This window comes from Coffea arabica, chromosome 2e (genome assembly GCF_036785885.1).
Source record: "Coffea arabica cultivar ET-39 chromosome 2e, Coffea Arabica ET-39 HiFi, whole genome shotgun sequence".
Taxonomy (NCBI): Eukaryota; Viridiplantae; Streptophyta; class Magnoliopsida; order Gentianales; family Rubiaceae; genus Coffea; species Coffea arabica.
In genome coordinates this window covers 18,968,137-18,995,310 of record NC_092313.1, presented here as the reverse complement: position 1 = coordinate 18,995,310, position 27,174 = coordinate 18,968,137, and the positions used below count along the sequence as shown (strand labels likewise).

At 36.2% G+C, this 27,174-nt stretch overlaps 4 protein-coding genes across 4 annotated transcripts; 1 reads left to right on the top strand and 3 right to left on the bottom strand.

Annotated features, from left to right (window-relative positions):
- The first annotated feature begins 4,932 nt into the window (after positions 1-4,932).
- Positions 4,933-9,079, top strand: LOC113726578 (gamma-glutamyl peptidase 5). Its single transcript, XM_027250367.2, has 4 exons — positions 4,933-5,389; positions 8,171-8,320; positions 8,427-8,594; positions 8,701-9,079. Exons 1-4 carry the CDS (start codon positions 5,081-5,083, stop codon positions 8,803-8,805), a joined length of 732 nt encoding a protein of 243 aa, XP_027106168.2. The 5' UTR covers positions 4,933-5,080; the 3' UTR covers positions 8,806-9,079.
- A 1,558-nt stretch (positions 9,080-10,637) lies between these two features.
- LOC113731613 (uncharacterized) lies at positions 10,638-13,772 on the bottom strand. The gene is made up of 5 exons (XM_027256978.2): positions 13,365-13,772; positions 12,397-12,456; positions 12,084-12,167; positions 11,615-11,790; positions 10,638-10,905 (listed from the first exon to the last, which is right to left on the bottom strand). Exons 1-5 carry the CDS (start codon positions 13,384-13,386, stop codon positions 10,807-10,809), a joined length of 441 nt encoding a protein of 146 aa, XP_027112779.1. The 5' UTR covers positions 13,387-13,772; the 3' UTR covers positions 10,638-10,806.
- Positions 13,773-17,050: 3,278 nt separating this feature from the next.
- On the bottom strand, positions 17,051-18,719 carry LOC113731610 (nicotinamidase 2-like). Its single transcript, XM_072079573.1, has 2 exons — positions 18,269-18,719; positions 17,051-17,448 (listed from the first exon to the last, which is right to left on the bottom strand). The coding sequence occupies exons 1-2, from the start codon at positions 18,609-18,611 to the stop codon at positions 17,168-17,170; spliced, it is 624 nt and encodes a 207-aa protein (XP_071935674.1). The 5' UTR covers positions 18,612-18,719; the 3' UTR covers positions 17,051-17,167.
- A 1,158-nt stretch (positions 18,720-19,877) lies between these two features.
- Positions 19,878-26,714, bottom strand: LOC113731612 (methylmalonate-semialdehyde dehydrogenase [acylating], mitochondrial-like). Its single transcript, XM_027253068.2, has 19 exons — positions 26,445-26,714; positions 26,196-26,293; positions 25,575-25,646; positions 25,332-25,493; positions 25,176-25,254; positions 24,938-25,092; positions 24,619-24,682; positions 24,392-24,471; positions 24,180-24,245; positions 23,078-23,128; positions 22,845-22,996; positions 22,470-22,560; positions 22,228-22,308; positions 21,310-21,387; positions 21,031-21,066; positions 20,888-20,931; positions 20,723-20,801; positions 20,324-20,414; positions 19,878-20,126 (listed from the first exon to the last, which is right to left on the bottom strand). The coding sequence occupies exons 1-19, from the start codon at positions 26,467-26,469 to the stop codon at positions 20,014-20,016; spliced, it is 1,617 nt and encodes a 538-aa protein (XP_027108869.2). The 5' UTR covers positions 26,470-26,714; the 3' UTR covers positions 19,878-20,013.
- Between the last annotated feature and the right edge of the window lie 460 nt (positions 26,715-27,174).

The following is a 27,174-nucleotide window of genomic DNA, read 5'->3' as shown; positions in this document are numbered from 1 at the left end:
GATCAGAGGATAATACTAGTGTTACGTTCTTTATGCTGGTGTCTTTCCAAGCCAGATTTGAAGTTAATTTGTCCGGATAAATGAGAGAGTACAGGCTAAATTCAAAGGTTCATGAGAGGATTTCGTGATATATATATAATTCACTTGAGGAGGAGGTTGCCACATTTCTTTCTTTTCTCAGAAAATGACGAGAGGGGGATAATAAACTATAAAGGAGGTTGTCGACTGATTTCATTTGAGAAACTTTCGTTTTACCAAGAACCAATATGAAATCTACGAGGAAAATTTTGCATCTGCCAAGAATGATACCCTTCGAACATTTTAAGCTCTCATTATTTACTTCTTCTTTTTTTTTTTTTGCTTAAATCTTATTCCAACTCAGAATTTCCATTTTGGCAAATTACCAGATCCCGTAAGTCCACCTCAACCAACCTTGGCATTTTGCTTAATCCGTTAAACTTGTTTATACATTATGACAATGGTTGGTCATGAAAAGAATACAAGTAAGAAAGTAGTCCAACTTTAATTAGTTTGAGCAGAAATCTCAGTCCCATCTTTTCTTGTTTTTTTTTTTTTCTATTTTTGGTCAACTTCCATTGGGCAAACGAAGAGCAACAAATAAATAAATAAAATTAGGGTACGTGCATGGTGACGACTAGAATTAGGTGCGTGGGGTATGTGAAATGTGGCGTGTCGTCCGTCCATACGATTTGACGACGACAGCAGACTGAAGTTAGTTTGATTCAGGTACCTCCTCGTATAAGTAACCTTTTGTATTTTGTTTTTACTACCATTTTGTCACGTCCGTCTTCAAAAGAAACACCGGAAAAGAAAGGATTCTATTTTTCCAAGATACTGACTAACATCCCGTAATACAGTAAAAATTTGGCCGGTCATATTCATCTGGAAGAAGATAAAATAGATTGAATATATGTTGAGTGCTAAGACCTAGCTGGAGCTAGCAATTAAATATCTTGTAAAAAAAAAAAAGAAAAAAGAGAGAAAAAATGAATGGTTTTTGTGTGTTAGCTGAGAAAGCACGGTATAGCTCTTCTCCTACATACAGTGATAGTGATACCACTGCATGATCACATGGCTGATCAGACTTTCCAATGCCAAATGAAAAAGAATGGTTTTTGTTTTGTTAATTAGCTGAGAAAGAATATGCATCAGGAGATGCTCCTGCATACGTACTCAACCAGATGATGGTCACATGGTTGATCGGACTCCCCAGTTGATTCCGAATTAGCCAGGCAAAGGCTAGTTGAAATCCTTGAGGATGAAATGAAACCTGGTCAAAACAAGAATATTGGTTTGCCACTTTACTCTGTGTCGATCGACAAAAAGATTGTTTTACCCCGTGAAAAATGGCAAAATGCTTTGGCAGAATTGATTAATTATGAAATCACGCGTAGACAATATCTATGTTGTAATAGCACTAGCGCCGAATGATCACCTAAAGCAAAGCAGCACGAAATGATTTTTGGTGCATGCTCGAGCTGTGAAAACAACAGCGTTTTATTGACTTTACCATGTTGCTTGCATAATAAACACGTTTTTAAATTATCTCTTTATCTTTCATAATCATTTTCTTATTTTATGTATGTTGAAAGTGTTTGAATAATTGATTATTTGAAATAATTTGTTGAAAAAAAATACTGTAACACTTTTTTGATGTAATATATGTAAGATAAAAAAGATAATCAAAAAATATATTGATGCTACAAGCAAATAATCATCCCTCACGATCCTTTTATTCTTCTTGATATTCAACGCTAACCCTATTCATACCATTTCATTAACTTAGAAAACAAATACTACAAGTAAAAATACAAGTTGTTAATGCCACGACAAAAATCTTTTTCTGTTCAATTATCGGACAAAATATCAAATTTGCCCTCCTCAACTGTACTTGCAATTTAGACACGAAAGAATTAGTTCTAGGCTCAATTCTAATTTCTACAATAATTCATCACCCTCCGGGAAAACCGTAAATGGGCCACACACGCCACGTATTTTTCTCCGTCCTGCTTGCCAAGGTTTGCACGTGATCCATGCTTTCGATACAAAGTCACATGACCAGTTCCACGTAATTGTGCTGTCAGCTGCTACTAAATCCACGAAAAAGAGGGGATGATTTCAGAAACCTCCCTTGAGCTTTTAACTATTTCGCTGACCTCTATCTAGATTTTAAAAATTGCACTTACCTCCCTTCAAGTTTATTATCTTAGAACATTTAGATCCAACCAATAGTTGAAAAGTGATATTAGGAGAAAGAAGATAATATGATTCCATCATAACCCCTCATCTACTAAATTGTTTAATTAATCCAATACCAACCCAAACATTAAAGAAAACACTAGAATTTACTGTTTATCATTAGGGATTAAATCACATATGCTATCAAAAATAGTATATCATTCTATATATTTCGCTTAATTTAAGATCCAAATTGTTCTTTTCAGTTACAAACCTATTGTCAAACATGATCAGTAACAAATAATTTTAAAAATCATAACCAAAATATTACAAAGGTTGAACTTTAATACCATAAAAATCTCGGCAACTAACCTTAATATGTTGACAAGAATATTTATGATATTAAAGTTTGTTCTTTTGTAATATTTTGGTTGAAAATTTTTTGATTATTTATTATTGACTATATTTGACAATGGGTATGTAACAAAAAAAGAGTAATTTAGATTTTAAATTGAATGAAAAATATAAAATGATACACTATTTTTGATACCATATGTGATTTGATCCCTAATAATGAATAAAAAATTTTAATGTTCTTCTTTAATGCGTGGGTTGGCATTAAATTAATAAAATAATATAGTAGATGAGAGGTAATTATGGAATCATATTATCTTTTTTCTCCTAATACCACTTTTTAATTGTTGATTGGATTTAAATGTTACAAGGTAATTAACCTTCGGGGAAGTTACTAAAATTTTGAAAATATGGAGAAGGCCAGTGAAATAGGCTGAAACCTTAGAAGAGGTTTGTGAAACTATCCCAAAAAAAAAAAAAAAAAAAATTCTCTTCGAAGTCTACAAAAAACGAACCTTCTACATTTAAATTTCTAAATTGAATGGTACCACATTAGTGGTGCGTATCTTTAATGTAACCTTTGAGGATAAACATTGTGGTGCATAACTGAAGATTCATAATGACTTTTGTTATAGGAAATCCAAAGGAATTTAAAGAGCCTACTAATCTACACTAATATTGAAGCGTAGCCTTACATTGAGCTAATACTCGATTCTTTAATATACATCAAGATTCAATGCATCGACAGCAATTTCATTGTTCAAGTAGTTTTCACCTTTTTAGGTGCCTGCAGCCATATTTTAGAATGAAGGGCGGAGTATTTTATCCTTGTAATGGAAAATCATGCTCAACATAACCTAATCAAGAAAAGAAAGCATGACCTCTGCGGATGCTGAGTGTTGGCATATTTATTCTTTGTACCGCATCAATGGGGAAGGATTGATAACCATCGAAAAAATTATTAATGTTACCTATAGCCCTTCTAAGATTATGTCCTTCTAATTTTTTTTTAATTATTTTTTTGTAAAAAATATCTGCAGTATAGTTTGATGGATCCCCAATTATTTAGCATTTTTTACTTTATATGAGTAAACTTAACAATCCAATTATTTATGCATTTGGAAAATCATTACGCGTACAAGAAGTTTTTAGGTATGACGAATAAGCAGAAATTCAAGCTAGCCAAAGAAAAGAAAAGAGGGTGAGTAATGTACTACAAGGTGAATTAAGAAACTTGGAAATGGCGTTAAGTATTCCCTTTCGCTAGTCAACATCAAATTGGGAATTAAATAAGGGCCAAAAACCTCGAGCAAAACTGACGTCGAATTGAAGCAAATGCTGTATAAAATTGAAATCCAGATCATCCCAATTGGCCAATTCCCCTATGTATGGGGTGAATGTGGATACACAAATTTCTGTAAACGGACCGGACCACTTTATCTTCGAAATTTTGTTGGTCCCCTTCTTGCTTGACTTAGCCTGTTACGTTTTACGAGCCTCCGACTAGGACCAACAAAAGAAATATTCCCCCCTCCCCTTCCCCCAACGATGATAACAGTTCGTAATGATGTCTAGATTCATTGAATCTCGGTCGAATTTTTTTTTCAAAGAACAGCAGCAGATAGTAACGCTCCTTGCTTTGGTTATTAAGGTACTGAAAGTCCTTGATCTCTAATTAAGAATAATGCGGTTTCAAGTTCAACTTACAGAATCCGCCGGCAAAAATTGACTTACCATGTGTGAAACGATTACATAATCAGAATACTTTGGTTTAAGGAAACCAAATAATATTCATCAACCTTTAATTAGGTCTTCATCAAGAGCATCGTGTAAAATCATCGGGGTGCATTTGGTCCAATCACAAAATGAAACAATATTATTATTATTATTGAGATCCTTGTAATGGAAAAAAAAAAATCAAAAAATCCATGTTATCAAATCAAAAGGGATACTGAATCAACTTCAGAAAGCAACTTTGCACAATGTTTTAGAAACAGAGAATATATATACGGTCTGCTTTCCTTTTCTTTACCGCAGAATCATTTTTTTCGGGGCAGCAGGATATTCAAGCAAGTAAATCAGCATGCACATTTAGCAGTTTCCTTCAGAAAGGAAAAAATGACATTCCATAGAATGTCAAATGCGTATCAATGTTGGAAGTTGCCGGTTGGGGAGTTCACAGAAATCAAGGAATTCGGACGTAAATTACGGCAGTTAGGAAATCAAGGGGGCAACAGAAGAAAAAACAGGGAAATCAATTCAAGAGGGACAAAATCGTAAATTCGAACACCTAGAAGACGAACACGACATTTCCCCTTTTCCCCGTGCTGTGCTCCCATCAGCTCAGCTTATTATATAAACAAACAACGACTCAGCATTCTGTCTTCACATCATCCTCCCACGGGCCACGACCACGAGCTCCTTCCATCCCACTTCAGCTCTCCCCTCAATCTCGTCCCTCTCCTTTTTTTTCTCTCTCTCTCTCTCTCTTAAGAATTCATTGGTAGCAGAGAGAGAAAATATAAGAATGGGTGGCAAGAAGTTTGGGGTTCTGCTGTGTGCAGATGATCCCGAGTACGTCAAGAAGATTTATGGAGGGTACTTTGGAGTTTTCGTGAGAATGCTGGGGGAAGATGGTGAAACCTGGAAGGTGTTTCGTGTGGCCCATGGTGAGTTCCCTGATGACGAAGAGATTAAAGAGTTTGATGGGTTTGTCATCAGTGGAAGTTGCAGTGATGCTCATGGGACTGATGTCTGGATCTGCAGGCTTCTCAATCTGCTCAAACAATTGGATTCCATGAAGAAGAAAGTTCTGGGCATATGCTTCGGTCACCAGGTATATATATATATATATATATTCATATACATACATATATATAGATGTTAGCAAAACCATTACTGCAAAAATCAAATCGCGTTGCTTCCAAGGCTATTCTTTCATTTATGGACTAACCTTGACGAGTAAGGTAAGAAGCGGTAAGCAGGAGTAAATTAATGAGCATCACGGGCTAAGTTATTTTTATACTAGCACAAGGCTTTTTATTTTAAATTAACAGCGGATGAGAAAGATTAACCTTTTCGTTCATCTTAGATTGTCCTCACCTCTATTAAAAGCTAAAAGCAGTGGTAGTTTGTTATGCAATATGCTGGTGGAGGAGTTAGGTGAGTTGATGAAAATTTGCGGTTGTTTTCCTGAGAAAATGTGCAGTGCAGTACAGTACTGACGACTGAGCATGTTTCTTACAGCTGTCGGTGTTCTGGAGTTTGAGGGTTTTGCTGGTTGTGGTAAATTGGTAGGGCGTCTTTTCTAAGTTCTAAGAGGTGGTATTATTAGAGAGAGACATGCTGATTCGAAGAAATTGTTGGTTCAACCATGACTATAATGGCCGTACTTAGCTTTTATTAAACCATGCTTATGTGCAACATAGAAATATACTTAGATATATTATTATTGTTTAGTTAGATTTTCTTAGGGGAAACAAAGACTAAGTCGCACATTTCAGTGGTTGGAACTTGCACATTCTCTTTACACGGACTCGGACCCTTGCGAACACTGGACACCAGCTCCTAAGGAGGTTTGTTAAGATCAATCGAACTGCCCATGAGGGGCAGGCAATTTGGTGGGAGACAAGGGTTGAACCCCTGACCTCCCACCCCACCAAGAGAGGTGATGGTCACTGAGTTAGAGCTACGTGGTTTTCAACTTCTCCGTACTTGGTCTTCAAAGTGTTACGACTCACGCGTTGAAAAATGGGTCATTAGTCTCATTAACCAAAGTTGACAAATTATGGTCATTTTGTCAGCTTTTTTCAACTATATACCGAGCATATATATATATATATACATACATATGAGATTTCACAAAAATTTTGAAATGCATGGGTGGCTTCATACATAAAAGGGACTACTATTCTAGGGAAAAAAAAATAAAAAAATCCGCAGATAATTTCTTTAAAATATCGTTTATTTTTGGGGTTGTGGCGTTTTTATTTTGAAGTTCTTTCTAAAAGGTTCTTTAGACATGTGAATTTAATGTCAGCACCATGATGATGAGTTGAGATATTATTATGGAGCGATTAGGACAACATCATAAAAAATTAATTGTTTAGTTAGATTTGCTGTAGCTGTTGGAGTTGGAAACAAAAGACTAAGTCGCACTTTTTCAGTGGGGCTATTACCGCACATCTCTTCCTTTTCTTCCGTACTCGGTCCACTGTTAGGAACTCCAAATTAATTAATGTCTCAGGTTATTGACTATAATCATGGATGATTAAATCATACTACTGGGAGTTATTCAATTAGTAGTATATACTTCAATCTGGACAACATTTTTTTTTTTTTTTTCTGTGATGAAGGAGATGAGAAATCTCTTTTAGTTAGGAGACAGTCAAATCTCTTTTGTGACCTGTTTGGGCAGTGCAATATTATAATACTCGTGGACTAAAACATTTAGCTAACTTCATAAATTTGATGGAACCTCACTTTGGGACCGGGGAGGATTGAGAGAGACGTGGAAAGAGTGGAGCCAGTCAAGTGGATTCCACTGCCTCTTTGCCTCCATGGGATGGGATGGCGGATACCAAATGCGGAGGCAGTTAATTTGTGGTCCGAATCTGTTTGCTACTGGGATAGGCAGTTTTGTGAAAATGGTGGCTATTTAGTGCAGTTTTGAAACCCCTTTGGTCCCCTCCTCTGCCAGTGCTAGCCTCTAATCTGTATATTGTTGGCAGTGGCCCAAAAGCTTTTGCTTTTTCGTACCTGATATGCAATGTGACTTATTCAAAACCTTAGATTAGATTAGATCGAGAGGTGGTTGAATTATTGAATACTCCTATCATTTTTTTGGGCTGGCTAGCTGTCTATTATTTTCCTACGCCCTTTCTCTAATCCACATCATGGAGTTGCTGGCACTCTGTTTTGTTCAGCACCAACTGATCATTATTGGAGGATTCCACATCATGAGTTTGTCTTGATTCAATTTCTTACTTACCATTTGTTTCCTCTCGGAGAAGGCATTAGAAAGATGAAACAACCCCAAAAAAAAAAAAAAAAAAATTGTGTTCAAATTCCTATGCGATGTGATGTCTGCCGCCCGTAATTAGAAGCCATTGTGCTCCACAAAATTTAAAGGCATTGTACTGAAGAAAGTTTCAATCAAGTTCCATTTAGCCTAAAGGTTGCATCGGACAAGAGGACTTAAATTGATTGATGTGAAATACCACCACCTGATTTCCTCGTAGTGGTCCAGGCGTGCGATGTTTCTGTCTTTGTATTGTATTTTTTCCATCTTTTATGCCTCTCTACCATGGTATGGTTAGATACCTTGGTTTCTTGATTATTGATCAACAGATTTTTTTTGTTTTTTTTTTTTGTCGAAACGATAAGTGAGATTATTGATCAACAGAGATACGGTGACAAGGAATCTTCTTGTCAACCCAAAAAACATAGCCCTTGTGGATCAACACGTGTGGGTGGTACCTTTTTGCTACTCACTTAGCATGACAATTGTTTTTGTGTGTGTGTGTGTGTGAAGACTGAAGACATACAGATTGGCTTTTATGGCCAACATTTTTTTATATATATATACGTAAAAGGGTTTTTTCATGTAACTTATTAGATACTGGGACGTGCACTGGGTGGAAAGACCGGTCGAGCAACAGCAGGGTGGGACATTGGAGTCGCAAATGTTCAGCTATCATCGTCGAAGCTCTTCACATCTTTGAAAATGCCTGCTTATCTCTCTGTAATTGAATGCCACCGTGATGAGGTTTGTTTTCTGTTATGGTTCGTTCCCACGCTTTCTTCATTCTTCAAGCGAATGGAACGGTTAAAACATGTTTACTTACACAAATTCGGTTATCTGAACAAGCCAGGTGAGGGAACTTCCACCAAAAGCTGAAGTACTGGCCTGGTCTGGTAGAACAGGGGTAGAGATGTTCAGGTATGGTGATCACATCATGGGCATTCAGGGTCATCCTGAGTATACCAAGGACATTCTTCTGCACTTGATTGACCGTCTTCTTCAACGCAATCTCATTGAGGTTTACTGATTTTTCTTCCTGGACTTGATAGATAGTGTAAATGGAACAAAAAAAAATGCTCTGGTGCTGACAAATAGAAGTCTTTTTTTCTTAAACGTTTATTCAGGAGTCGTTTGCTGAGGAGGCTAAGTCTGACTTGAATGCTCGTGAACCTGATAGGGAGGCATGGAAGAAGTTGTGCATCAGCTTCCTCAAGGGTAGTAGATTGTGATGAGAGGTTTCAATTCAGCGTAGGCGAATTTGGGGAAGCTGTAGATAAGCAGATCCACTGTCCAGGATTTGATTAGGGAAATTTCTATGTCCACATTTTCGTTAAAATGCCTGCAAAAATACCATATGGAGCAGGCAATTACGGAGAAGAGTTAGTCGTTTTGACATCATTACATGTCATTACTGTCGACGAAATAGACTGGACTCTTGAGGTCAAGTGAACCTGTTTTGATTTAACTTCAAGGCCTTTGATTTGATTTGATTTTTCTTCTCTATCCCTTGTCTTTTAGTAATTGATTTCCCTGGTGAATATACATACGGTGGTTGTCCGTCGGACGAGCAAAAAAATGGATGATATGGTTGTGATTAGGACATTGAAGCAGCTAGGATTAAGAAAAATACCAACTAAATAGGAAAAAGATAAGCTAGTAAAAATTTCGAACTTCTTAAATAATTCCCGTCAACATTCTTTTTAGAATTTCCTAGGTTGCCAAATCGGAGTTTCTTGCTCCACTCAGTAAATAAAAATAATCTTTAATTTAATTTTTTGATCAGCGCAGAGTAGGGGTGGGCGCGGGTCAGGTTCCCACCCCATTCACCATTTGGCTGACCCGATCTACACTTTGCGGGTCAGCCATTTTCTAACCCTTACCCGTCCCGCATATCAGCGGGTACCCGCTGAGATAGGGTCGAGTCAGCGAGTACCCGCCCCGCCCCATTTATCATTTAATTTTTTTAAAAAATGATTTATATCAATTTAATTTTATATTTTACACATTCATCTAAGATTTAATAAATTTTTTTTCTAAAAAAAGGTTTCCCACCAAGAAACAAGCATGTGAAGAGAATATAAGATAAAGGAAAAAAATTAAAAGAATTCAAAATCAATAAAAGTTTGAAATAAGTAGCACAATTTTTAATAGATATATTCCACATTAATTAAATTTTTTTCTATAAAATATAAGATCATAACCTCTACAAATGAATCTTGTAAATAAACTATAGTCTCTCATATTTGTAATGTAATTTGTTCAATAAAATTACTTATTTAGTTATAAATTATTATTTTATAGTGTGTGTATAAAAATAAAAATAAAAATAAAAAATATATATATGCGGGGCGGATCAGATACCTGCGGATTTTTAATCATGTGACCCTAACCCGCCCCACATCTGAGCAGGTACCCAACCCTCTTTGACCCAATTAAATAATAAAAATTAAATATCTTAATTTTCGGATTGGATCGGATCGGATATGACGAATTTTTAGGTTAACGAATAATTTTGCCCACCCCCAGCGCAGAGTCATTTTTACTTTTATTTTTTGTTTTCAGAAATTTTTGATGCAATTGTCTTGAGTCCTCACGTGAACCAGAGCTAGAAGCATCATTGTAAATTCCAGAGCAAAAAAAAAAAAATTTTCCCAAAATGATAAATTTTGACTTTTCCAAACTGGAGTTGGCTCCTGATTAATAAAAGGTACAATTGACATTTTACAAGAAAAGAACTACGGTTGCACATCGTTTATCCACCAAATAAACAAGGGACCGGGGGTTCTCTTCAAACTTGAAACAAGCGAAGTTACGAGGAACAAACGTCACTTGTAACACTCAGCTGATTATATTATACTCGATTTATTTCCTTGCCCGTCTGGCTGTCTCGTAACCAGCAATTTAGCTGCTAGCTTTAACACAAATCTTAAAATCCAATTAAGTTCAAAACCAGTCACAATAAATCACGGATAGGCAAAACGAACTCACAAAACTGACAGAAAATAGACTGATATAAGGCGTTAAAAGATGATAATAATCCGCAATCGACAATCGCTCAAGATCTGCGAAGAGAAGCATCAATAGATAGTACCGTGACGCGTAGCTGATTAATCGAAAGTTTACATCAAATTCATGTTTTCAGAACATTATTCAAGAACTTAAATTCCATAGGTATACGTGCAGCAGCCATAGACCCATCTAATGAATCTTTCATTTCACATGCAACAAGCTCAAGAACTCATCATAGACCCAGAGTTCCTCCTGCATTCGGACAACATATCCATGTAAAACTGACACTTGCTGATGTCATTGCCATAGCCATTCAAGCACTGCAAAAGAAACAGATAAAGCCACATAATGAGAAACTACTACATATTAGAGAGAGTAAATTCTAATACTGCACAAACGGGAAACTACATCTAATGAAAACCCTAACGTAGACCATGTACAAACTAATCTTTCCAAAAAGGAGGACAGATGTAGTTTGGTAGGACAAATTCGCCCGAGGCTCAGTGCTAATGAGAAACACTTGCACGCCACAGATGTGGCATCTAAAAAACTACAAAGACCAAAATAATGTTCATCCATTAACCCCAATATACTTGCATGTCAGGCATTCACATCTCCTCTATTCCTGCCTCTTCTCTGATGTCTCTTTCTTTAAAGGTATAGACATGTTTAAAAATTAACATCATCATAAAAACACCACCAACAGCATCAAAGAAAAAGCAGAGACAAAAATCTTCACTGACACGATTTAGTAAACAAGGTACTAATGTACTTTAGTTTATCACTGACAAATACATCAACGAATATAATATTCTGACGCAATTAATTCTTCAATAAAGAAGCCTGTGCAGATAAATTAGTCATGAGGACTCAGGTACCCACTTTCTCCTCTCACACAACCCCCCCCCCCCCGGTGCCCCCCAATAAAAAAAAAAAAGAGAAAGAAATAGAGGAAAAATGAAAGAAGAAAAAAGCAAACGACTAATTCAGCAGTCTGGTTCAGAGATTAGTCAAGAAAAGTGAACATACATCTTGGAATGCCTTAGCATGCACACTGCAAGTATCAGAACCACCCATGCTGTTTGTGGTTGGTGCAGGAGCAGCAGCTGCTTCAGAGCCAACAGTTTCATGTTGAATGGTCCGTGGACCCATGACAGCATCAGCAGCCCTGTGAGCCATTGCACTTCCAGTACCAAAAGCCATGCCTACAACAAAAGAAAGGGGCAGTTAAAACTAGAGCCTCTATGGAAATGTTACACATTTTGCAAAACTAATAATCATTATAGTGCCAGTAGATGGAGAAAAGTCGGTCAACAAGCCAAAGAAAAAATTTTCATAGAACTTAATCGACACGATCACAAGTATTCTTACCATTCTTCTCCAAGTTCAGTTTGTAACTAAAAAAATACTGATTAACTTCGACATATCAAGTAGTCTCTTTGGCACAGATTATTAGGATTGTTGCAAGAGTTATAAAGAGTAAGAACTCTTTAGGTACCTTGCGCTATGGTTGAACCGATGTTTCCAAGCAAGGATCCACCACCACTAGCTTGAACGGGAGCAGGAGGAGGTGCATGATTCACTGCATCACAGAGATAGTAAAACTTCAGATGCAGAAACATAATGGGTCATGTAAAGGATTCATCAGAAAAACACAGACAAGAACATGCAATTGACATGATCATTGAGAATTTATATACTTGTTCTGAAAATGAAAAAGTTGCAATAAGCTAGAAAGCAAGCAGCTGATGCAGGAAAATTTTCAACACAATTCATACTTGTTTTCCCAATGCCTTTATGCTAAATCATACCAGGTTGAGGAGGATTGCGGGCTGGTGCGTGACGAGCAGCTGGCCGTGGTGCAGGTCTTCCTGCGCACAGATTTTAGAAATGGAAAAAGTTCATCATTGCCAGCTGGAACTTCGTGGAACACATGGAAAAAGATATGGAACAACACCAATTTTGTTTGAAAATCATAAGCAACAGGAATTAATTTTGACAATAATGTCTGAAAGAAGTATATTGCAGACATCCAAGATACCAGGATGGCACAAAAAGTTTCATGTGCAAGATTGGATAGAACAAATAGTAATTCCCAAGGCACGAAGTTGAAAAACAACCACAAAGATTAGCTACCCCCTAGAGTACTCGGAATAAAAGGTAAAACCCACATTTTTTAAGGAAATCAAATTATACACCACACGCCCCACAAGTATAATTGAACAAGCAATTAAAGTCCAGCCCAGAAAAAGTACAAATGTATTGGTTCCAAGAGAAGGAGAAAATTACATAGTCCAGATGCTCAACCTTGTTCAAGTCAATCAGAAACTGCATTCAGTCTGTCTAAAACCTAGGTCATTAGATTCTTTCTTTCCAGCAAAATATACCATTACTGACTAATTCAAACCAGTTTAGGACTCGAGATTATCCGCTAATTAGCAAACTTAACAAGTAACTAAATACAGCAATTTTACAGTAGCCATTTAGACCTAAACATCCAACCTTTCCTCCCCTTGACAAATTCCAAAAGCAAGGAAACAACCAGTCAAACACAGAAAAGCAAATAGAAACAGAAAATCAATAGTATCATAAACTAACCTAAGCTCAAGCTATAAAATGCCATCTTAAAAGCTTCATCAAGCAATAGGCTCAAGAAAATAAGAGTAATCTAAATATATCTACAAAAAACCCTAGCAGACAGAGATGAGAGGGTATCACAGATCTACAAGTCCAGGAAAAATAAAAAGGTAGCCAGGGGGAGATCGGGGAGGAATTTTACCCCCTGAGCTTCGGCGAGGCATGATTCAGTCTTGAGGCGGCGGTGGAACCTAGAGATAGAAATGAAGACGCAGCGAGTTGAGCTTATAGTTTTATACTTTTATCATCCGAAAAAAACGAGTCGGCTAACCATCAGATGGAGATATGAATATATAGTCGGAAATTTTTATCAGGTGTACCGCGGTGTTTGCAAGTTTATGACGTGTCAGAATAGTTGTGGTTGGTGGCTGCTCAAACATGTGGTTTTCCGATAGCATGAGAAATCAATCCAAAAAATCTGCCTTTTAATTAATTTTTCATCTTCATCTATTTTTAGAAATGAATTTTGTCAAGATAAAGATATGGTAGTATTCATTCACTCAATTAAGTGTGCGTGTGTAAATTGCTCCCAAATAAAAAAAAAGTGTGTCTGTATGTACGTGTGTGCGTGTGTGTATATATATACACAGATTGTAATTAGAAAAAAAAAAAGTAGTCAAAAAACCAGAACAACTGTTTTCTTTATTTTTTTTTTCTTTTTGGTTTAAATGATTTCCAATTAATTTCATACACAATAAATTAGGTACCTAAAAGCAAAGCACACCAGCGATTTTTTTTTTTAAAAAAAAAAAGTGAGAATAGGTAGCAGAATAATTTTGAAACAAAAATTAAGAGTGTGTTTGGATAGTGGATTATTTAAATAATTTTTAAAAAAAATATTATAACACATTTTTGATATGATATATGTGGAATAAAAAGATAATTGAAAGGCGACCTTGCTAGGTACCAACAAATTCATAATCCATGCTTTTTGTTGTATGTGAATATATGATGAACATTTCACACACGTGTATCTACGATGAACATAAATAAAAATTCAGTAGTAAACACTATTTATAAGTTCAAAGAGAGAGGAGGATAATTTTATTTTCTTATCTGGTGTTTGGGATGGAATTTGTGAGGTTAATTGCCTAAAAGGTAATAGTTAATCTTATACACCGTTGGTGTATATTTTATCACGGTTGATACATATGCAAAATTTAGATTTTAAATTTAAATTAAGATTAATTATCTATACTATATATAAACCGGGAGGAGGGGATTTGGGGTTAATATTGGAGCTAACATTTATCGTCGCTTTATGAACGACCTTTTATTCCCTTATAAAACTACTTTTACTTTAACTACCTATAATTACCCATAACTATTTTTACTTTTAATTATTTAAGTATATGTTTTCAACATAACTACCCGTAAACATTATAACTACCAATATAAACTTATTTTATGAAAAATATTTAAAAGATTAAAGTTTATTTTAGTAATAAAATTTTTATTTAAAATATATGACCATAAATATTATATATTTTTTAATTATACACACATTGGGTTTGCATTGAGCACTAGTTACTGTTATTGACTCTGAAATGCAAAACTTTTACCTTCCAGTTAAAGAAGCACGTGCACATGGCAACACTTGTATACTAGTGCAATACTTGAAAATCTTGTAACTCTGTGTGTTGTGTTCGCCACTGAAACCCAGAACAACATTTCATTCCCCAGCAACATCTCGTTCTGAGGATAATGAGTATGGCACTAAAGGCCAATTTTAAACTAGTCGCCGGGAAGCGTGAAAGACCACCAATTTGGTAAGCAAAGACGGGAGTATAACACTAAAGGCGTAGACGTCACTTTTCATATCCATCCTAGCTGCACAGGAGTTTGTGACGCTTTCATTACATGGCAAAATATGTGATGGGTAGCACGAGCACAAGAGAATCAAAAGAGAGTTCCTAACAATTCTTTTTTGGTACTCATAAGGAAATGACCCAGGCATCATATGGTGCAGATTTTCATTAGGTAAGGAATGAAAACAAGTTTAAAAATTTAAATGCTATTAAATGATCTAAATACCAGTTAAAACCTCTAGTTTTCCTCAATTTTACCATCGTGCCATTTTGCCATTCTGCTACGTGCCCAAATTCATCATCAATGCATTTCCGGCAAAAAAAAAAAAAAAAGTCAAGAAAAGGTAAATAATGGCAGCTGAACAAAGTAATGATATTACAAAAATTAGCAAAACTAAAGTAAATAATTCCACCAGTTCATAAAATATACGTTAGTCCATGTGCAATAATCTAATGTAAGATTAAATTGTCATTCTATGCTAGAGAAATTTTATAACAGTAGTGGTAAGAGTTACACATATTGACTAAGACGAACAAGTTGGAAGATTTCATACGTGATCTGCTGATACTTGGACGATTTCGTAGATTTTTCTTTTTCTTGATATCCAGATTTAATTTATATGAAAATTTGATACTAACAAGTTGCATCAAATAATTTTAATTAAAAATTGAAATTTAGGAATTGAACTAATCAAATCCAACTCTCAAAAATATAGTTAACCATCGTCTTCTTCTTTTTTCCCCCCTTTTTCTCCACATTTTTTCTTCCTAAATTGAGATTAAAACTATCAGTCTAAACTAATTTTTTGTCTCTGCAAAGCAACCATTAGCAGCACTGACTGTTCTGATGGTTAATGCCCATAATGAACACTTAAAATTAAGAACAACTATTAAAATTAATATTTCAATTTCTGTAGCACCAAGTCCAGTATTATGTTAAGCATTTTCTTGCGATAATGATGGCTAGTGTTAGATATTGATGGATAGTGACAGACAAAGCAGGAAAGAATGGAAAGGCAAGGTTATTATGTAGAAATTTGGGTTCTAGTTGTATAAATCGTAGGGTAGACAAGAGTGAACAAATCGTAGGGACAGACAAGAGTGAAAATAAAAAATATCAACTCGAATGTCAATTTAGCTTCTAGACATATAAATTGTAGGGCATATAAGAGTGAATAAATGGTAAGGGCAGAGAATTCACTTAGAAATATCGACTAAACAAAACATGAAAACTAGAAATATCGGTTGAACATCCGTGATATGACCTACAGAAATTTGATTCAGCTAATAGTCTAACATTTACTGAAACCTAAAATCTTGAGGGCATCTATAAGTCGACATAGGCCACGATGAATAAATGGTAGTACTCGAGCCATTGTTGTTTCAACTGAGTATATTTGAATTTTACACCTAATAAACATCTAGTAATAATGAACTGCGATTGTGGTTGAAATTCTGTTAATAGCCTAACATATACTAAAACCTAAAATCTTGAGGACATTTATAAGTATATCTGAATATATCTGAATTTTACACCTAATAATGAATATATCTGAATATTACACCTAATAATAATATGCGATCGTGGCTGAATTCTCAGGATATTTCAAAACATTTCTGCGAAGGTGGTTGAATTCTTAGGATATTTCAAAACAACATTTTTTAGCACCGCACCTTCAATCTATAGTAATTTTGTCAATGCTAAATACACTTCACATCCCAAAAAGTAAAACATGATTTATTCTCAAAAAATTTTCAAATAATAATTTTCAATTCAATTTCAGTTGGTCAAGGCACTCAAGTTGATTACCTCAACCCGCTCAACATCACCATGAGCCGTATTAAGCTAATAGCAGAGAACATGACTTGCTTTCCACTTCGATGTGGGGGGTGTTCTGTTCCGTAAACTGGCTTGTTTGGCTATAATCACTCGTTGATTATTAGTCCTTGCTAGTTCGTGCATCTTAATTGTCCCTCTCTTTTCTTTAAGTCAAAATGCATCCCACAACTACTCCCATCAAAGTGTGAATATGCAAGTAGTTATTAAAGTAACCACAAGTTTGTCTGAATATACAAGAAGTAACCACAGGAAACAATAACGAGAGAAGTCTTCTACTGTTCTATTGCATCCTCCCTGTTAAGTGCTAAGGTGACTCGGAGAAGATTTGGAAAATGCCGTTTGAAGTCTTTCACAGTCCACCAGATATGCAAAACCATAAGCCATATTCTTCAACGTAGCGTCATGCAAGTCGGGTGACGATGTTGCAGTTGCATCTGTCGAGAAAAAGACTCTGAATCCTCTAATAAACGCTTCTCTAGCTGTGGTCTCGCAGCATAAGTTGGTCATTACACCTGTCACCATAACCTCCTTGACACCACCCATATTTATCAGAATCAGTTCTTCTTCCAAGTTTGTACCTGAACACAACGCATTGCAAGGAAGGTTAAAGTGTCAAGATAGCGCTAATTGATAAGCCAAAAAAAACAAAAGAGATAAATACTAGTGCTACTTTGTTTCCACATTTAATTTCCTTCTTTACTACTACTTCTTATATACACAGTGTATGCACTATCACCATTTGATTCATGACGTGTGTAAAAGTTGAATTTTAAATTTAAATTTTATATAATTGTCATTCATCCGACGCTAACAGTGTAAAAAAGATTAATCCTTTTTGTTATACTACATTTTTGCAGATTGCTCACCACGAAAACTTGGAAACTTTCAAAGATAAAAGATCATAATTGAACTTGGACTTAATTCAATCCAATCTATAGAAGTGAGAAAATAAACGTCAATTTTTGTAACTTTGCCACAAAAAAAAAAAAAATCAAATTTTGTGAGCGTACGGAGCTATGCCTCGCAAGTTGCAACACTCCAAAAATCCTATCAAATTAAACCTAAAATATTTTCCTCACTAAATAACTTCCTTTTGCCACTGAACTAGTCTTCTCAAGTAACCGCAACAAAAATCAAAATCTTGTAGGGAGGAGGGAAGATTCTTAATAGAACTTTGGAATATTATTGGACAAAGCCAAACTAATATAAAGATCACAAACCCATAGAATTGAACTAAAAAAACTACCTAGTAGTACTTGTTAGTCATGCCGAATCCCAATGCCAGAGTTACAATTATTCAATCAATTTACTAATACCAGAAATTGGAAGTCTAATTGCTGCAACTAACTAGTATCGTATCAATTTATGCTAGTACTTAGGATGTTGAAGAGGTATTACCCCTGAATGCACTGTACGTGTTCTTCTCGACAACTAAATCATCCTCCCCTCTATCCAAGTCGGGTATGAGCTCTGCCTCAGGTGTGCCATCCATGATGAGATCACCATTCCACCACTCCCATAGCATTCCATAGTCTTGAGGGGACTTGTGGCGGTGGCGAGTGAAAATGATGGGAATCGAAGCATCCCTGCAAAGCTCAATAGTGGTGTTAATGGCAGGTAAAATTGGCTTGGCCATGGAGTAAAAGTAATTCTGCATATCAATCACTAGCAAAACTGAGGATTTGGGGTCAGGGTTTCTCTTCCTGATTTCGTATTTCTTGTATGATGAAGAAGATGACATCGTGAGGAAGATTTTGATGAAGGCTTTGGAACTCTCTAGCGAGTGAATTCGGTAGCAAACAGGATCAGACAAGGCATGAATCAATCATTGTGCCATTTAATGGTGATGGATGAGATAAGATTGGGCAAGTGTTAATTATTGCAGGACATGGGCTTTTCCTTACGTGAGTCGTTTTGGGAGTCCAGATTGACCCCCAAAGGGCCCTGAAGATCCCAATAGTACTGATCTTTTCTTTTTTCTTTTTTCCTTCTAATTCAACAGAAGTATTCTATTAATTCAACAGAAGTCTTCTCTACCAGAAGACTACAACAAGAATTACCTTCTGCTGGTAATGACACAGGGCGCATTGTTATCTCCCCAGTTTTCCACACCAAGTTGAAAAACGTCTGATTAACACTGCAGGTGTTGTCAAGTTGGAGCTCTTAGTTGAAAAATCAAATCAAATTCAACATGTCCAAATCTCAGATCGCACGCTAAATAAACGCACTGGCCAAATGTCCATAATTTAGCTGCCTAGCCAGAGAGACAATGCCGTATGCGTTTGTTGCGAATCTCATTAATAGATGCCATCCATCATTTGTGACTCTATACAAGGCCCCAAATGGGTTTCATTGTCAGACTAGTCGCCAACCAGTCCATCCTTTTTTAAATTTAACAGCCCAAATTCATTCACGACCCGAATTTGTTCTGAAGTTTTATCTTTGCGGGTTCTGGACTCTTAGATAGACAATCTTGGCGGTTGAGGTGGACTGGGCTAGAAGGAAACATTCAGCAGCGGCTTCCACAGCACAGAAAGTTTTGCGCGCGCATATTTAATGAAGCCGGTTGCAAGTTGCAACTGATGGATGCACCATCAACTTTGGCCTTTCGCTAGAAGCTGCTAGCGTTAGAGCCTGTTTGGAGTGACGGCACTTCTGCAATACAAAAAATATTTTAAAAATGTTTACTGAATATCATTCTTTATATTTAGAGGTAGAAACCATTTTATTATAAACTTTGAACTAACTGACGAAATACATATATTTTAAAATTTTAAAATTACACATTATTAAATAGAAAAAACAACAACCATGCACCCAATGCTATGATTAAGCCCTTAATAAGTAAGTACTTTGATAAAATATACTAATTGAAGTGCTTTTTTTCTTTTTTTTTTTTTAAATAAGGCACTGCAGTCCTAAATGGCACTTGTACTAAAACTAATCCTTGCAAGCCTTTGCTTCTTAATTGTCTTTTTTTTAAAGTGAAAATGTTTCCCGTTACTACTTCCGTCACAATCTAAATATTTTTATTTAAACCATATCAACAACAACGAGAGAGAGCGAAAGAGAGCGAGAGCTCCAAAAGAGCATGTCTGAAATAGCGAATTTCACAACAAAGCTCTAGACACATAATTTGCTTTTCACGACTTCTGCGAAGTTGGCATTGCGAGGGATATTCCAGCACCACTAGGCAAGTCCCTCCACTGTTGAGTCACCGTCTTGATCTGTGTGTAAAACTGAACCCCAGCCTTGCCTGCAGTTTTAACATATGAAGTCAGGCATTAGACATGACGGGAAAATTGAAGATCGTACATCAGAATCTAACATCGTTCACAAAAGAACAACTAATCTTTCCTCGGAGAGAGAGAGAGAGAGAGAGAGAGAGAGAGAGAGAGAGAGAGAGAGAGAGAGAGAGAGAGAGAGAGAGAGAGAGGGAGAGAGAGAGTTTACCATAGAAATTGAGATCTCCTGCAAAAGATGCCTTGGACCCAGTAAATGAGAAGAAGGGCAAAGGAACAGGAATAGGTACATTGATGCCAACCTAAGACAGACCAGCAAGTGTTGAGAATCAAAAATTAAAAATATCAAACAAGAAGGAAAATCTTTAAAGCGGTCAATTGCAGTTCTGACCCCCGATTAAAGGACTAAATGTACAGTGCATTCAGAATTATAGAAAAAATTTTCATATGCTCCATTCAGAAGGGAGGCTAAGGTGAAATTAAATTCAGTAATAAAAATGTCCCTTTGTTATGATTATAGACACATCAGTAACAAGGCAACCCTCCCTCAACCCAATCTAGTTCGCAGTGCATATGCTGCAATATTGTATTGAATGATGTATATGCTTACCTGGCCTGCCTCAATCTCAGTCTGGAATTTCCTTGCAGCAGCACCAGATGTAGTGAAAATAGCAGCACCATTTCCATATCTGTAGAATAGAAAAACATACTTCGCATGAATTACCAGCTTACATATTATCCATCCAGTTTGTGACAAATAAGAAAGAGGAATTACTTATTTCTGTTAACAAGATTTATTGCCTCATCCAAGCTATCAGCCTAAAGAGAAACAAGAGAAATGTCAGCTGAAAATCTCTCTGCAATAAGCTAGAGCAACTCAATGGTGATAAGATAACTGATTCCTAAACATCAGCAGACCTGCATGCAAATGAGAACAGGGCCAAATATCTCCTCCTGCAGAGCAAGACATCCATTGGTAAGTAATTACACAAGAGGGGGAGAGAGGGGGGGGGGAGAGAAGGAAGCGAGGAAGAGAGGAAGACAAGCAAAAAAATAGGTCAACCTGCCTCTTATAGTTGAGCAAGGGATTCAAGATGCCGAAGGGATGTGTTTGTGTGTGCCAGGGTGGTGCGGTTGGGGGAAGAGGAGGGGGAGAGGAACCGGTAGAAAGAGATTATAAGTAAAGACCAAAAGTACCTTATAGCATTCCATATCAGCAGTGACATCAGACAAAATGGTAGGACCAACAAAGTTTCCTTTTTCATAACCTGGGACCTGTTAGTCATCAGGGACTGGAGCATTTTAGTCTAAAATATTCACATGTTGGTCAAAACCATAAGCAATGAAAAAAAAATTGTAATTCCTAGAACACCTCTGATGTAGCCATTTAATTAATGTATACTGAGCATGGGGTCTCTACCACTTGTAAGTTCCACCCCAAGAATTAACAGGAAGCAAGCAGATGTCATTCCTACACTAGACGTCCAATAATATAGATCATCTTTGTAACAAGGTAGTACGGGTGAAAACTTAGATACTTTGACAATTGTTTAGCAGAATTACAAAAGAATATCCCCCCAGAAGACACATGATCAATAATGCATCATATGACAAATTCATCATGATCAGTGCAATTACTCAATTAATCAAGCACCAGATCGGATCATCGTAAAAGATGTAAAACAGAAGTTGCCAATTTGGTTACAATCAGCCTCCTGAAGTTCTATGTAGAAAATAATTTCCCTTTTCCATGCCTGTTTGAGGTATTCTCCTTCAAGAGTAATTAAGTTGTAAGTTACATCCATATGATACTGCAGGCATTTCATTCACACAGGAACTTTAGCAATTAGTACCTTAGTCCCTTATTGATCAATATTCTTAATGTTGTTGGACAATGTTGATACGTCATATGGAGATATTTAAAAAGGTATGAGAAGTGGATTCTAAAGGTCAGGCATAATGGGGGAAATGCATGCCTAACAATAAGCAAATTACCACATGTAGCATAGTAAGGCATAAACAATGTGTAAGCATAACCAAAGAAGCTTAGCCTAATAGACTAAAAACAATAGAATATGGGCAGAACTTTAAGTCGAAGAAAGCGCAAAGGCACACCACTATATTTCTTCCATCAAGCAGTAGTCTGGCACCACTCTCCCTGCCACTTTGAATCAAATTGCATATTCTTTCTTTTGCCTGTTGCATGGAAATTGTTTCTCCAAATATTAAAATGATGAAGATCAAAACAATGACAGATTATAGGTGAAATGTTATATATGACAGAATAACAGGTAATGTGAAAATAAAGTTCCAAATACAAATCCTTTCCCAATATTAACATCACAACATGCACGCACCTGCTTACTAATGACTGGACCAAGGTCAGCATCGGGATCTGTTCCAGCATTTACCTTAAGGGACTTGGCGTGTTCCACTAACTTTTCTTCCCTGTGAAGGGTAAAGTTTAAGAGACAGTTCATGCTATTACATCTAAAAAACATACAGGTACTTGAACCGTCAGGAAATTTCTTAATCAACAGTAGTCAAATCCTAAATGAAAAGTCTAAATTCTAAGAGCAATTGTTAAGAAAGAACAGTGTATATACTTGACGCGACACAGAAGGAAAACAACAAAATCAACCAAACGCACTGAAACCTGATTAGATTCATTTATTATGGAAAAAATGAGGAAAAAGCAGGATTTTATATCCAGCAGGTAAGAAGAAAGATACCATGATTTTGAGTCTCCAATAAAAACCACTGTGCTCAGTGCCATACACCGTTGTCCTGCAGCACCAAAACCAGCTGCAACTAAAGCATTTAGTGTAGCATCAACATTGGCGTCAGGCATGACGATTCCATGGTTCTTGGCTCCCATATTTGACTGAAGCCCAAAGTCAATAAGCAACAAATGCTACAATCATTCCAAAAAGACAGAAAGTTTTAACATTTTAAGAGCACTGACCTGAACACGCTTTCCTTTTGCTGCTGCCCTAGCATAAATATGCATTCCAGCCTAGAAAAAAAATTGAGAAATCACATGAGCACTAAATCTAATTCCGGCTTTGGAACACCAATGCAGAGACGGGGAAAGGATCAACAATAAAACGAAAGGAAGAGCTAAAAGACGAACATTGCATGAGAGAGTAAACTCAGAAAAGTAATCATGCAACTTCAAATCTAATGTACGGACATTAACAGATTAGAACAAAATCCAAAAACAGAGTAACATAAAATATAAGGTGCATCTTCAGTCATGAATAAGCATCAGTCAAAGGTGTGCTTGTAATTCCAATCAAAGGGCTCAAGCTTAATGTCCAAGAAGCTTTACGGGATCGAAATTAGAACAGGACAAAACAAGAACTGGTACTAACCACCCTTAGTTTCATGATAACTACAGAGACCTTCTCTAAGTTTTCAAAATCATACTAAATTCTGCTATACAGGTTAACATGGGGAAACATTTCAAAGCTTGTTAACTTTCAGGTTATAATTAAAATTGCACCCCCCCCCTTCTCTTTCTCTCTCTAGTGACTTTCACTGCTTAAGATAGGTTATGAAATAATGTTAACTTTATATCTGCTAATGACAGATATTGATCACTCTGAGCTACACGGACATTAACACAGATTAGCTCATTTTGACTTTGATAACTAGGCCAAGATTGAATCCCTGACTCTTATCATGGTTATTGCCAAAATTCAAAAAGCAGTTCCATTCACCTATCATCGTGAAAAGCTTGTTTAGTAACACTTGACCATAGTATAAACCCTATTAATTAAATCCCCACTTGAAAATGACAAATGAAGTCCAGGAAAGCATTAAAGAAAAAAAGGTAGACATGGAGGAAATAATACCAACCTAAATGCCGCATTAAGCAAGTCAGACAACTAGGCTAGATAGGGGTAAATCACATTCAGACTCTACTGTATCATGCCAGCACATGTCATTTAGATCAGAAAATTATCAAAATGAGCAAAGAAAATAAAATAATGTTTTCAGGACAAACTTGAGGTATTAAACTTACTATAATTGCATCTATAACTATACATAGTGAAGTTACTCACTGTGTTTGAACCAACAAAAGAGATGGCTCGTATATCGTCATCATCACATATAGCATTCACTATGTCCTGCAATAAGTCCAAGAAATTGAAATTAATAGGCAGGGAATGAAGTCAGTATACTTTGAATTTTATTTAGTAGAATATAGTGATGTAACAGATTAGATATTCTGAAGCAAAATAAGAGATTGCAAGCAATTTCAATTGAGGCCTACATGAGTTCCATGGACAATGTTTAGAACACCATCTGGCAAGCCAGCCTCCATTGCCAGCTCTGCCAGTATCATTGAAGCCCCTAATAAAGGACAGCAAAGATTCAGTAACATAACAGAGCATAGATCATCAAGAAGAAATGAAGGATGCAATAGATTTCCAGTTTTGTCAGATTAAAGAAAAACAGGTATCTGATTATTTAGCATATAAGTTCGAGATACACAGTTACCTGGATCTTTCTCTGACGGCTTAAGAATGAAGGTATTCCCACATGTGACTGCAACAGGAAACATCTGCATCAATTAGCATATACATTAGAGAACTTCAATAGACAAAAAAGAAATATACATAAACTCAAATCGATGGCCTCCACGTCATACATCTCTCTCACAATCTCTCTCGTTAACTCTTACAGGCTCTATATGCTACAACTCTCTCATTCCAAACAAAATCGAGCAAGGGCAGAAAACTATGGGAAGTTGAAGGCTAGACGTGAATGGAAACAGAATCTGAAAGCATTGGAAAGAATATGAGAATCAAACACTAACCCACAAGGGAATCATTGCTGGAAAGTTGAAGGGACAAATCCCAGCACAAACACCGAGAGGTTCCCTGATGCTGTAGGTATCAATTCCATGTGACACATTGGAAACATACTCTCCCATCTGCAAAGTTGCCATCCCACATGCATGTTCCACCACCTCTTCATAATTGTATACCAAGAAATTGAAGAGCTCAACCGTCAGCAGAATATGTTAGAAAACAGAAGATAGAATATATACCAACCTAACCCACGAAAAACATCCCCTTGTGCATCTTTCAGTGTCTTCCCCTGCTCTGTAGTTATGCTGAGTGCAAGCTTGTCCTGGAACAATAATAGCTTTATCACTTTTCTGTCTATGCCAGTAAAAAGACGTATATTGAAGAATTTACAAATCTTGCCATATTTTTTCGGATAAGATCTTGAAGTTTGAACATAATCCGTTGTCGAGTTGTAATTGGGGTATTACGCCATGAAGGAAAGGTCTCTTTGGCTGCTGCTACAGCTGATTTAAACTCCTCTCTTGTAGTTAATGGTATTTGAGAAACCACTTCTTGGGTTGCCTATGACGACAGCACAGAGAAAATAAATGACTGCCCCATATATTTAAAAGAAGAAATGAAACTGCTGTTCCAAGGACTCACGGGGTTCATCACATCAACTGATTCTGACGCTTGTGAATCTACAAAACTGCCACCAATCAAGTTCGGAATCCTCTGGTACACTCAAAACAAGTTTATTCACAATCAGCACAATTTATTGCACACATGCAAATCTACATCTACTTTCGCGTAGAAAACAAAGATATAAACTTAAGTGAAGAAGAAGAAAGTGACTTACGAGAGATAATAAGGAACATGGTTAAAAGAAAAAGAAAAATGAAACTCAAACTTCCACTCCTTAATGTTCGATTCAAGTTTCTTTAAAACCAAATTTTGCTACAGGCTATAATAACAGAGATGATAAAAAAAGATGCTCCAATGTTGAGCTACAGGTTTATTATTTACTCCAAGAAAGCTATTACAACAGACAAAAAATTTTTTTTAGAAGTATGCAAACTCGTTAAACACGATATATGTAGAAGAAGTTATCTTAGTCATATTTTAACGATCACGGAGCTGATTCCCAATCATTTCAGGAATTAGAACTACTCAAAATTTAACTAATATTACCAGTGAGCTAGTTTTAATCCAAAAAAAAAAACAAAGAGATAATTGTGCAGAAATACTAATATATAATAGTCCTTAGTATCTGTGAAATCTCACAAGCGAAGTCCGATGCCTCCAAGATGGCTCGGCGGCGGTGGAGAAGTGAGAACTCGCAATACCGAGTATCCGGAAACTCAAGAACCTCATGTTCCTCCCTGCAAAACACCAATACACAATCCAATTCGCATGAACTAGGTTATTTTCTGCAACTCAATCAGTCATAACTTAAAATAAAACGCTTAAATTGCTTCGTACTATCATCAAAATGCAATCATCATCGTCAAAAAACCAAAAAATTAAAATCACCTCGGTGAAGTGAAAACTGCAACATGACTAGAATTTTAAGTCTGATTTGAGCAAGTCGTCTCCAACTCTCTCCCCAATCAAACAAAAGAGTCAGTGAGTTCAGCACTCACTTCACTAAGCAAATTTACACTACTACCGCCAGTTGCGTTTATTGCCAACCGTTGGATGGAGACCGGTAGTTTCAAAGATGCAAGACGATGTAGCAGAATATTTCTCCAGTAGGTAGTTTGAGACAAAACTCTTAAATAAATTGATCTTGTTCGATTTCGATAATGATGAGCCACGTCAGAGCGGATTCAAGTTTTCTTCTTTTTTTTTTCAGAGAAAATTTCCTAAAAATGTTTCTTGACTTCCTTATAACTGTCCACAAAATTTTTCAAAACCTCAATTATTCACCAAAATCTTTTTAAGTAGTTAACTTTGACTAGATTTAATTTATCCACAGTCTTTACTGTTCCACCACGATCTCGATATAGAGAAATATGGACCATTATTAGATATCAATTTGTTTTTTATTTGGTTTAATATTTTATTTTATTTTATTTTTTTGGTTAGATAGTCATTAAGAACAAGGGCAATGTTGTCCACTGATGACATTTGATAGAAACATTTAATCTTGTCAAGCTAATAGGAGAGATAAGTGAAATTTTTAAAACCTCAGGAGAACTAAGTGATATTATAAAAAGCCTCAGAGGAGGTTTCTGAAATTATCCCTTTTAATTATTAGTAA

Bases quoted from the DNA above. Each gene is read 5' to 3' on its own strand.
- LOC113731613 (XM_027256978.2), bottom strand. From the start codon at position 13,386: ATGCCTCGCCGAAGCTCAGGGG. The intron at 11,791-12,083 runs GTACCTAAAGAG...CTTTTGTTGTAG, and splicing joins CGGTTCAACCATAGCGCAAG to GCATGGCTTTTGGTACTGGA. The intron at 10,906-11,614 runs GTATGTTCACTT...TTTCTTTTGCAG, and splicing joins ATGCTAAGGCATTCCAAGAT to TGCTTGAATGGCTATGGCAA.
- LOC113726578 (XM_027250367.2), top strand. From the start codon at position 5,081: ATGGGTGGCAAGAAGTTTGGGGTTCTGCTGTGTGCAGATGATCCCGAG. The intron at 5,390-8,170 runs GTATATATATAT...GTAACTTATTAG, and splicing joins GCATATGCTTCGGTCACCAG to ATACTGGGACGTGCACTGGG. The intron at 8,321-8,426 runs GTTTGTTTTCTG...TGAACAAGCCAG, and splicing joins TTGAATGCCACCGTGATGAG to GTGAGGGAACTTCCACCAAA.
- LOC113731612 (XM_027253068.2), bottom strand. From the start codon at position 26,469: ATGTTGCAGTTTTCACTTCACCGAG. The intron at 25,494-25,574 runs GTGAGTCCTTGG...CTGTCGTCATAG, and splicing joins CAGTTGATGTGATGAACCCC to GCAACCCAAGAAGTGGTTTC. The intron at 20,127-20,323 runs GTAAACTCTCTC...TTAAAACTGCAG, and splicing joins AGGAGATCTCAATTTCTATG to GCAAGGCTGGGGTTCAGTTT.
- LOC113731610 (XM_072079573.1), bottom strand. From the start codon at position 18,611: ATGTCATCTTCTTCATCATACAAGAAATACGAAATCAGGAAGAGAAAC. The intron at 17,449-18,268 runs GTAATACCTCTT...CGTTGTGTTCAG, and splicing joins CACGTACAGTGCATTCAGGG to GTACAAACTTGGAAGAAGAA.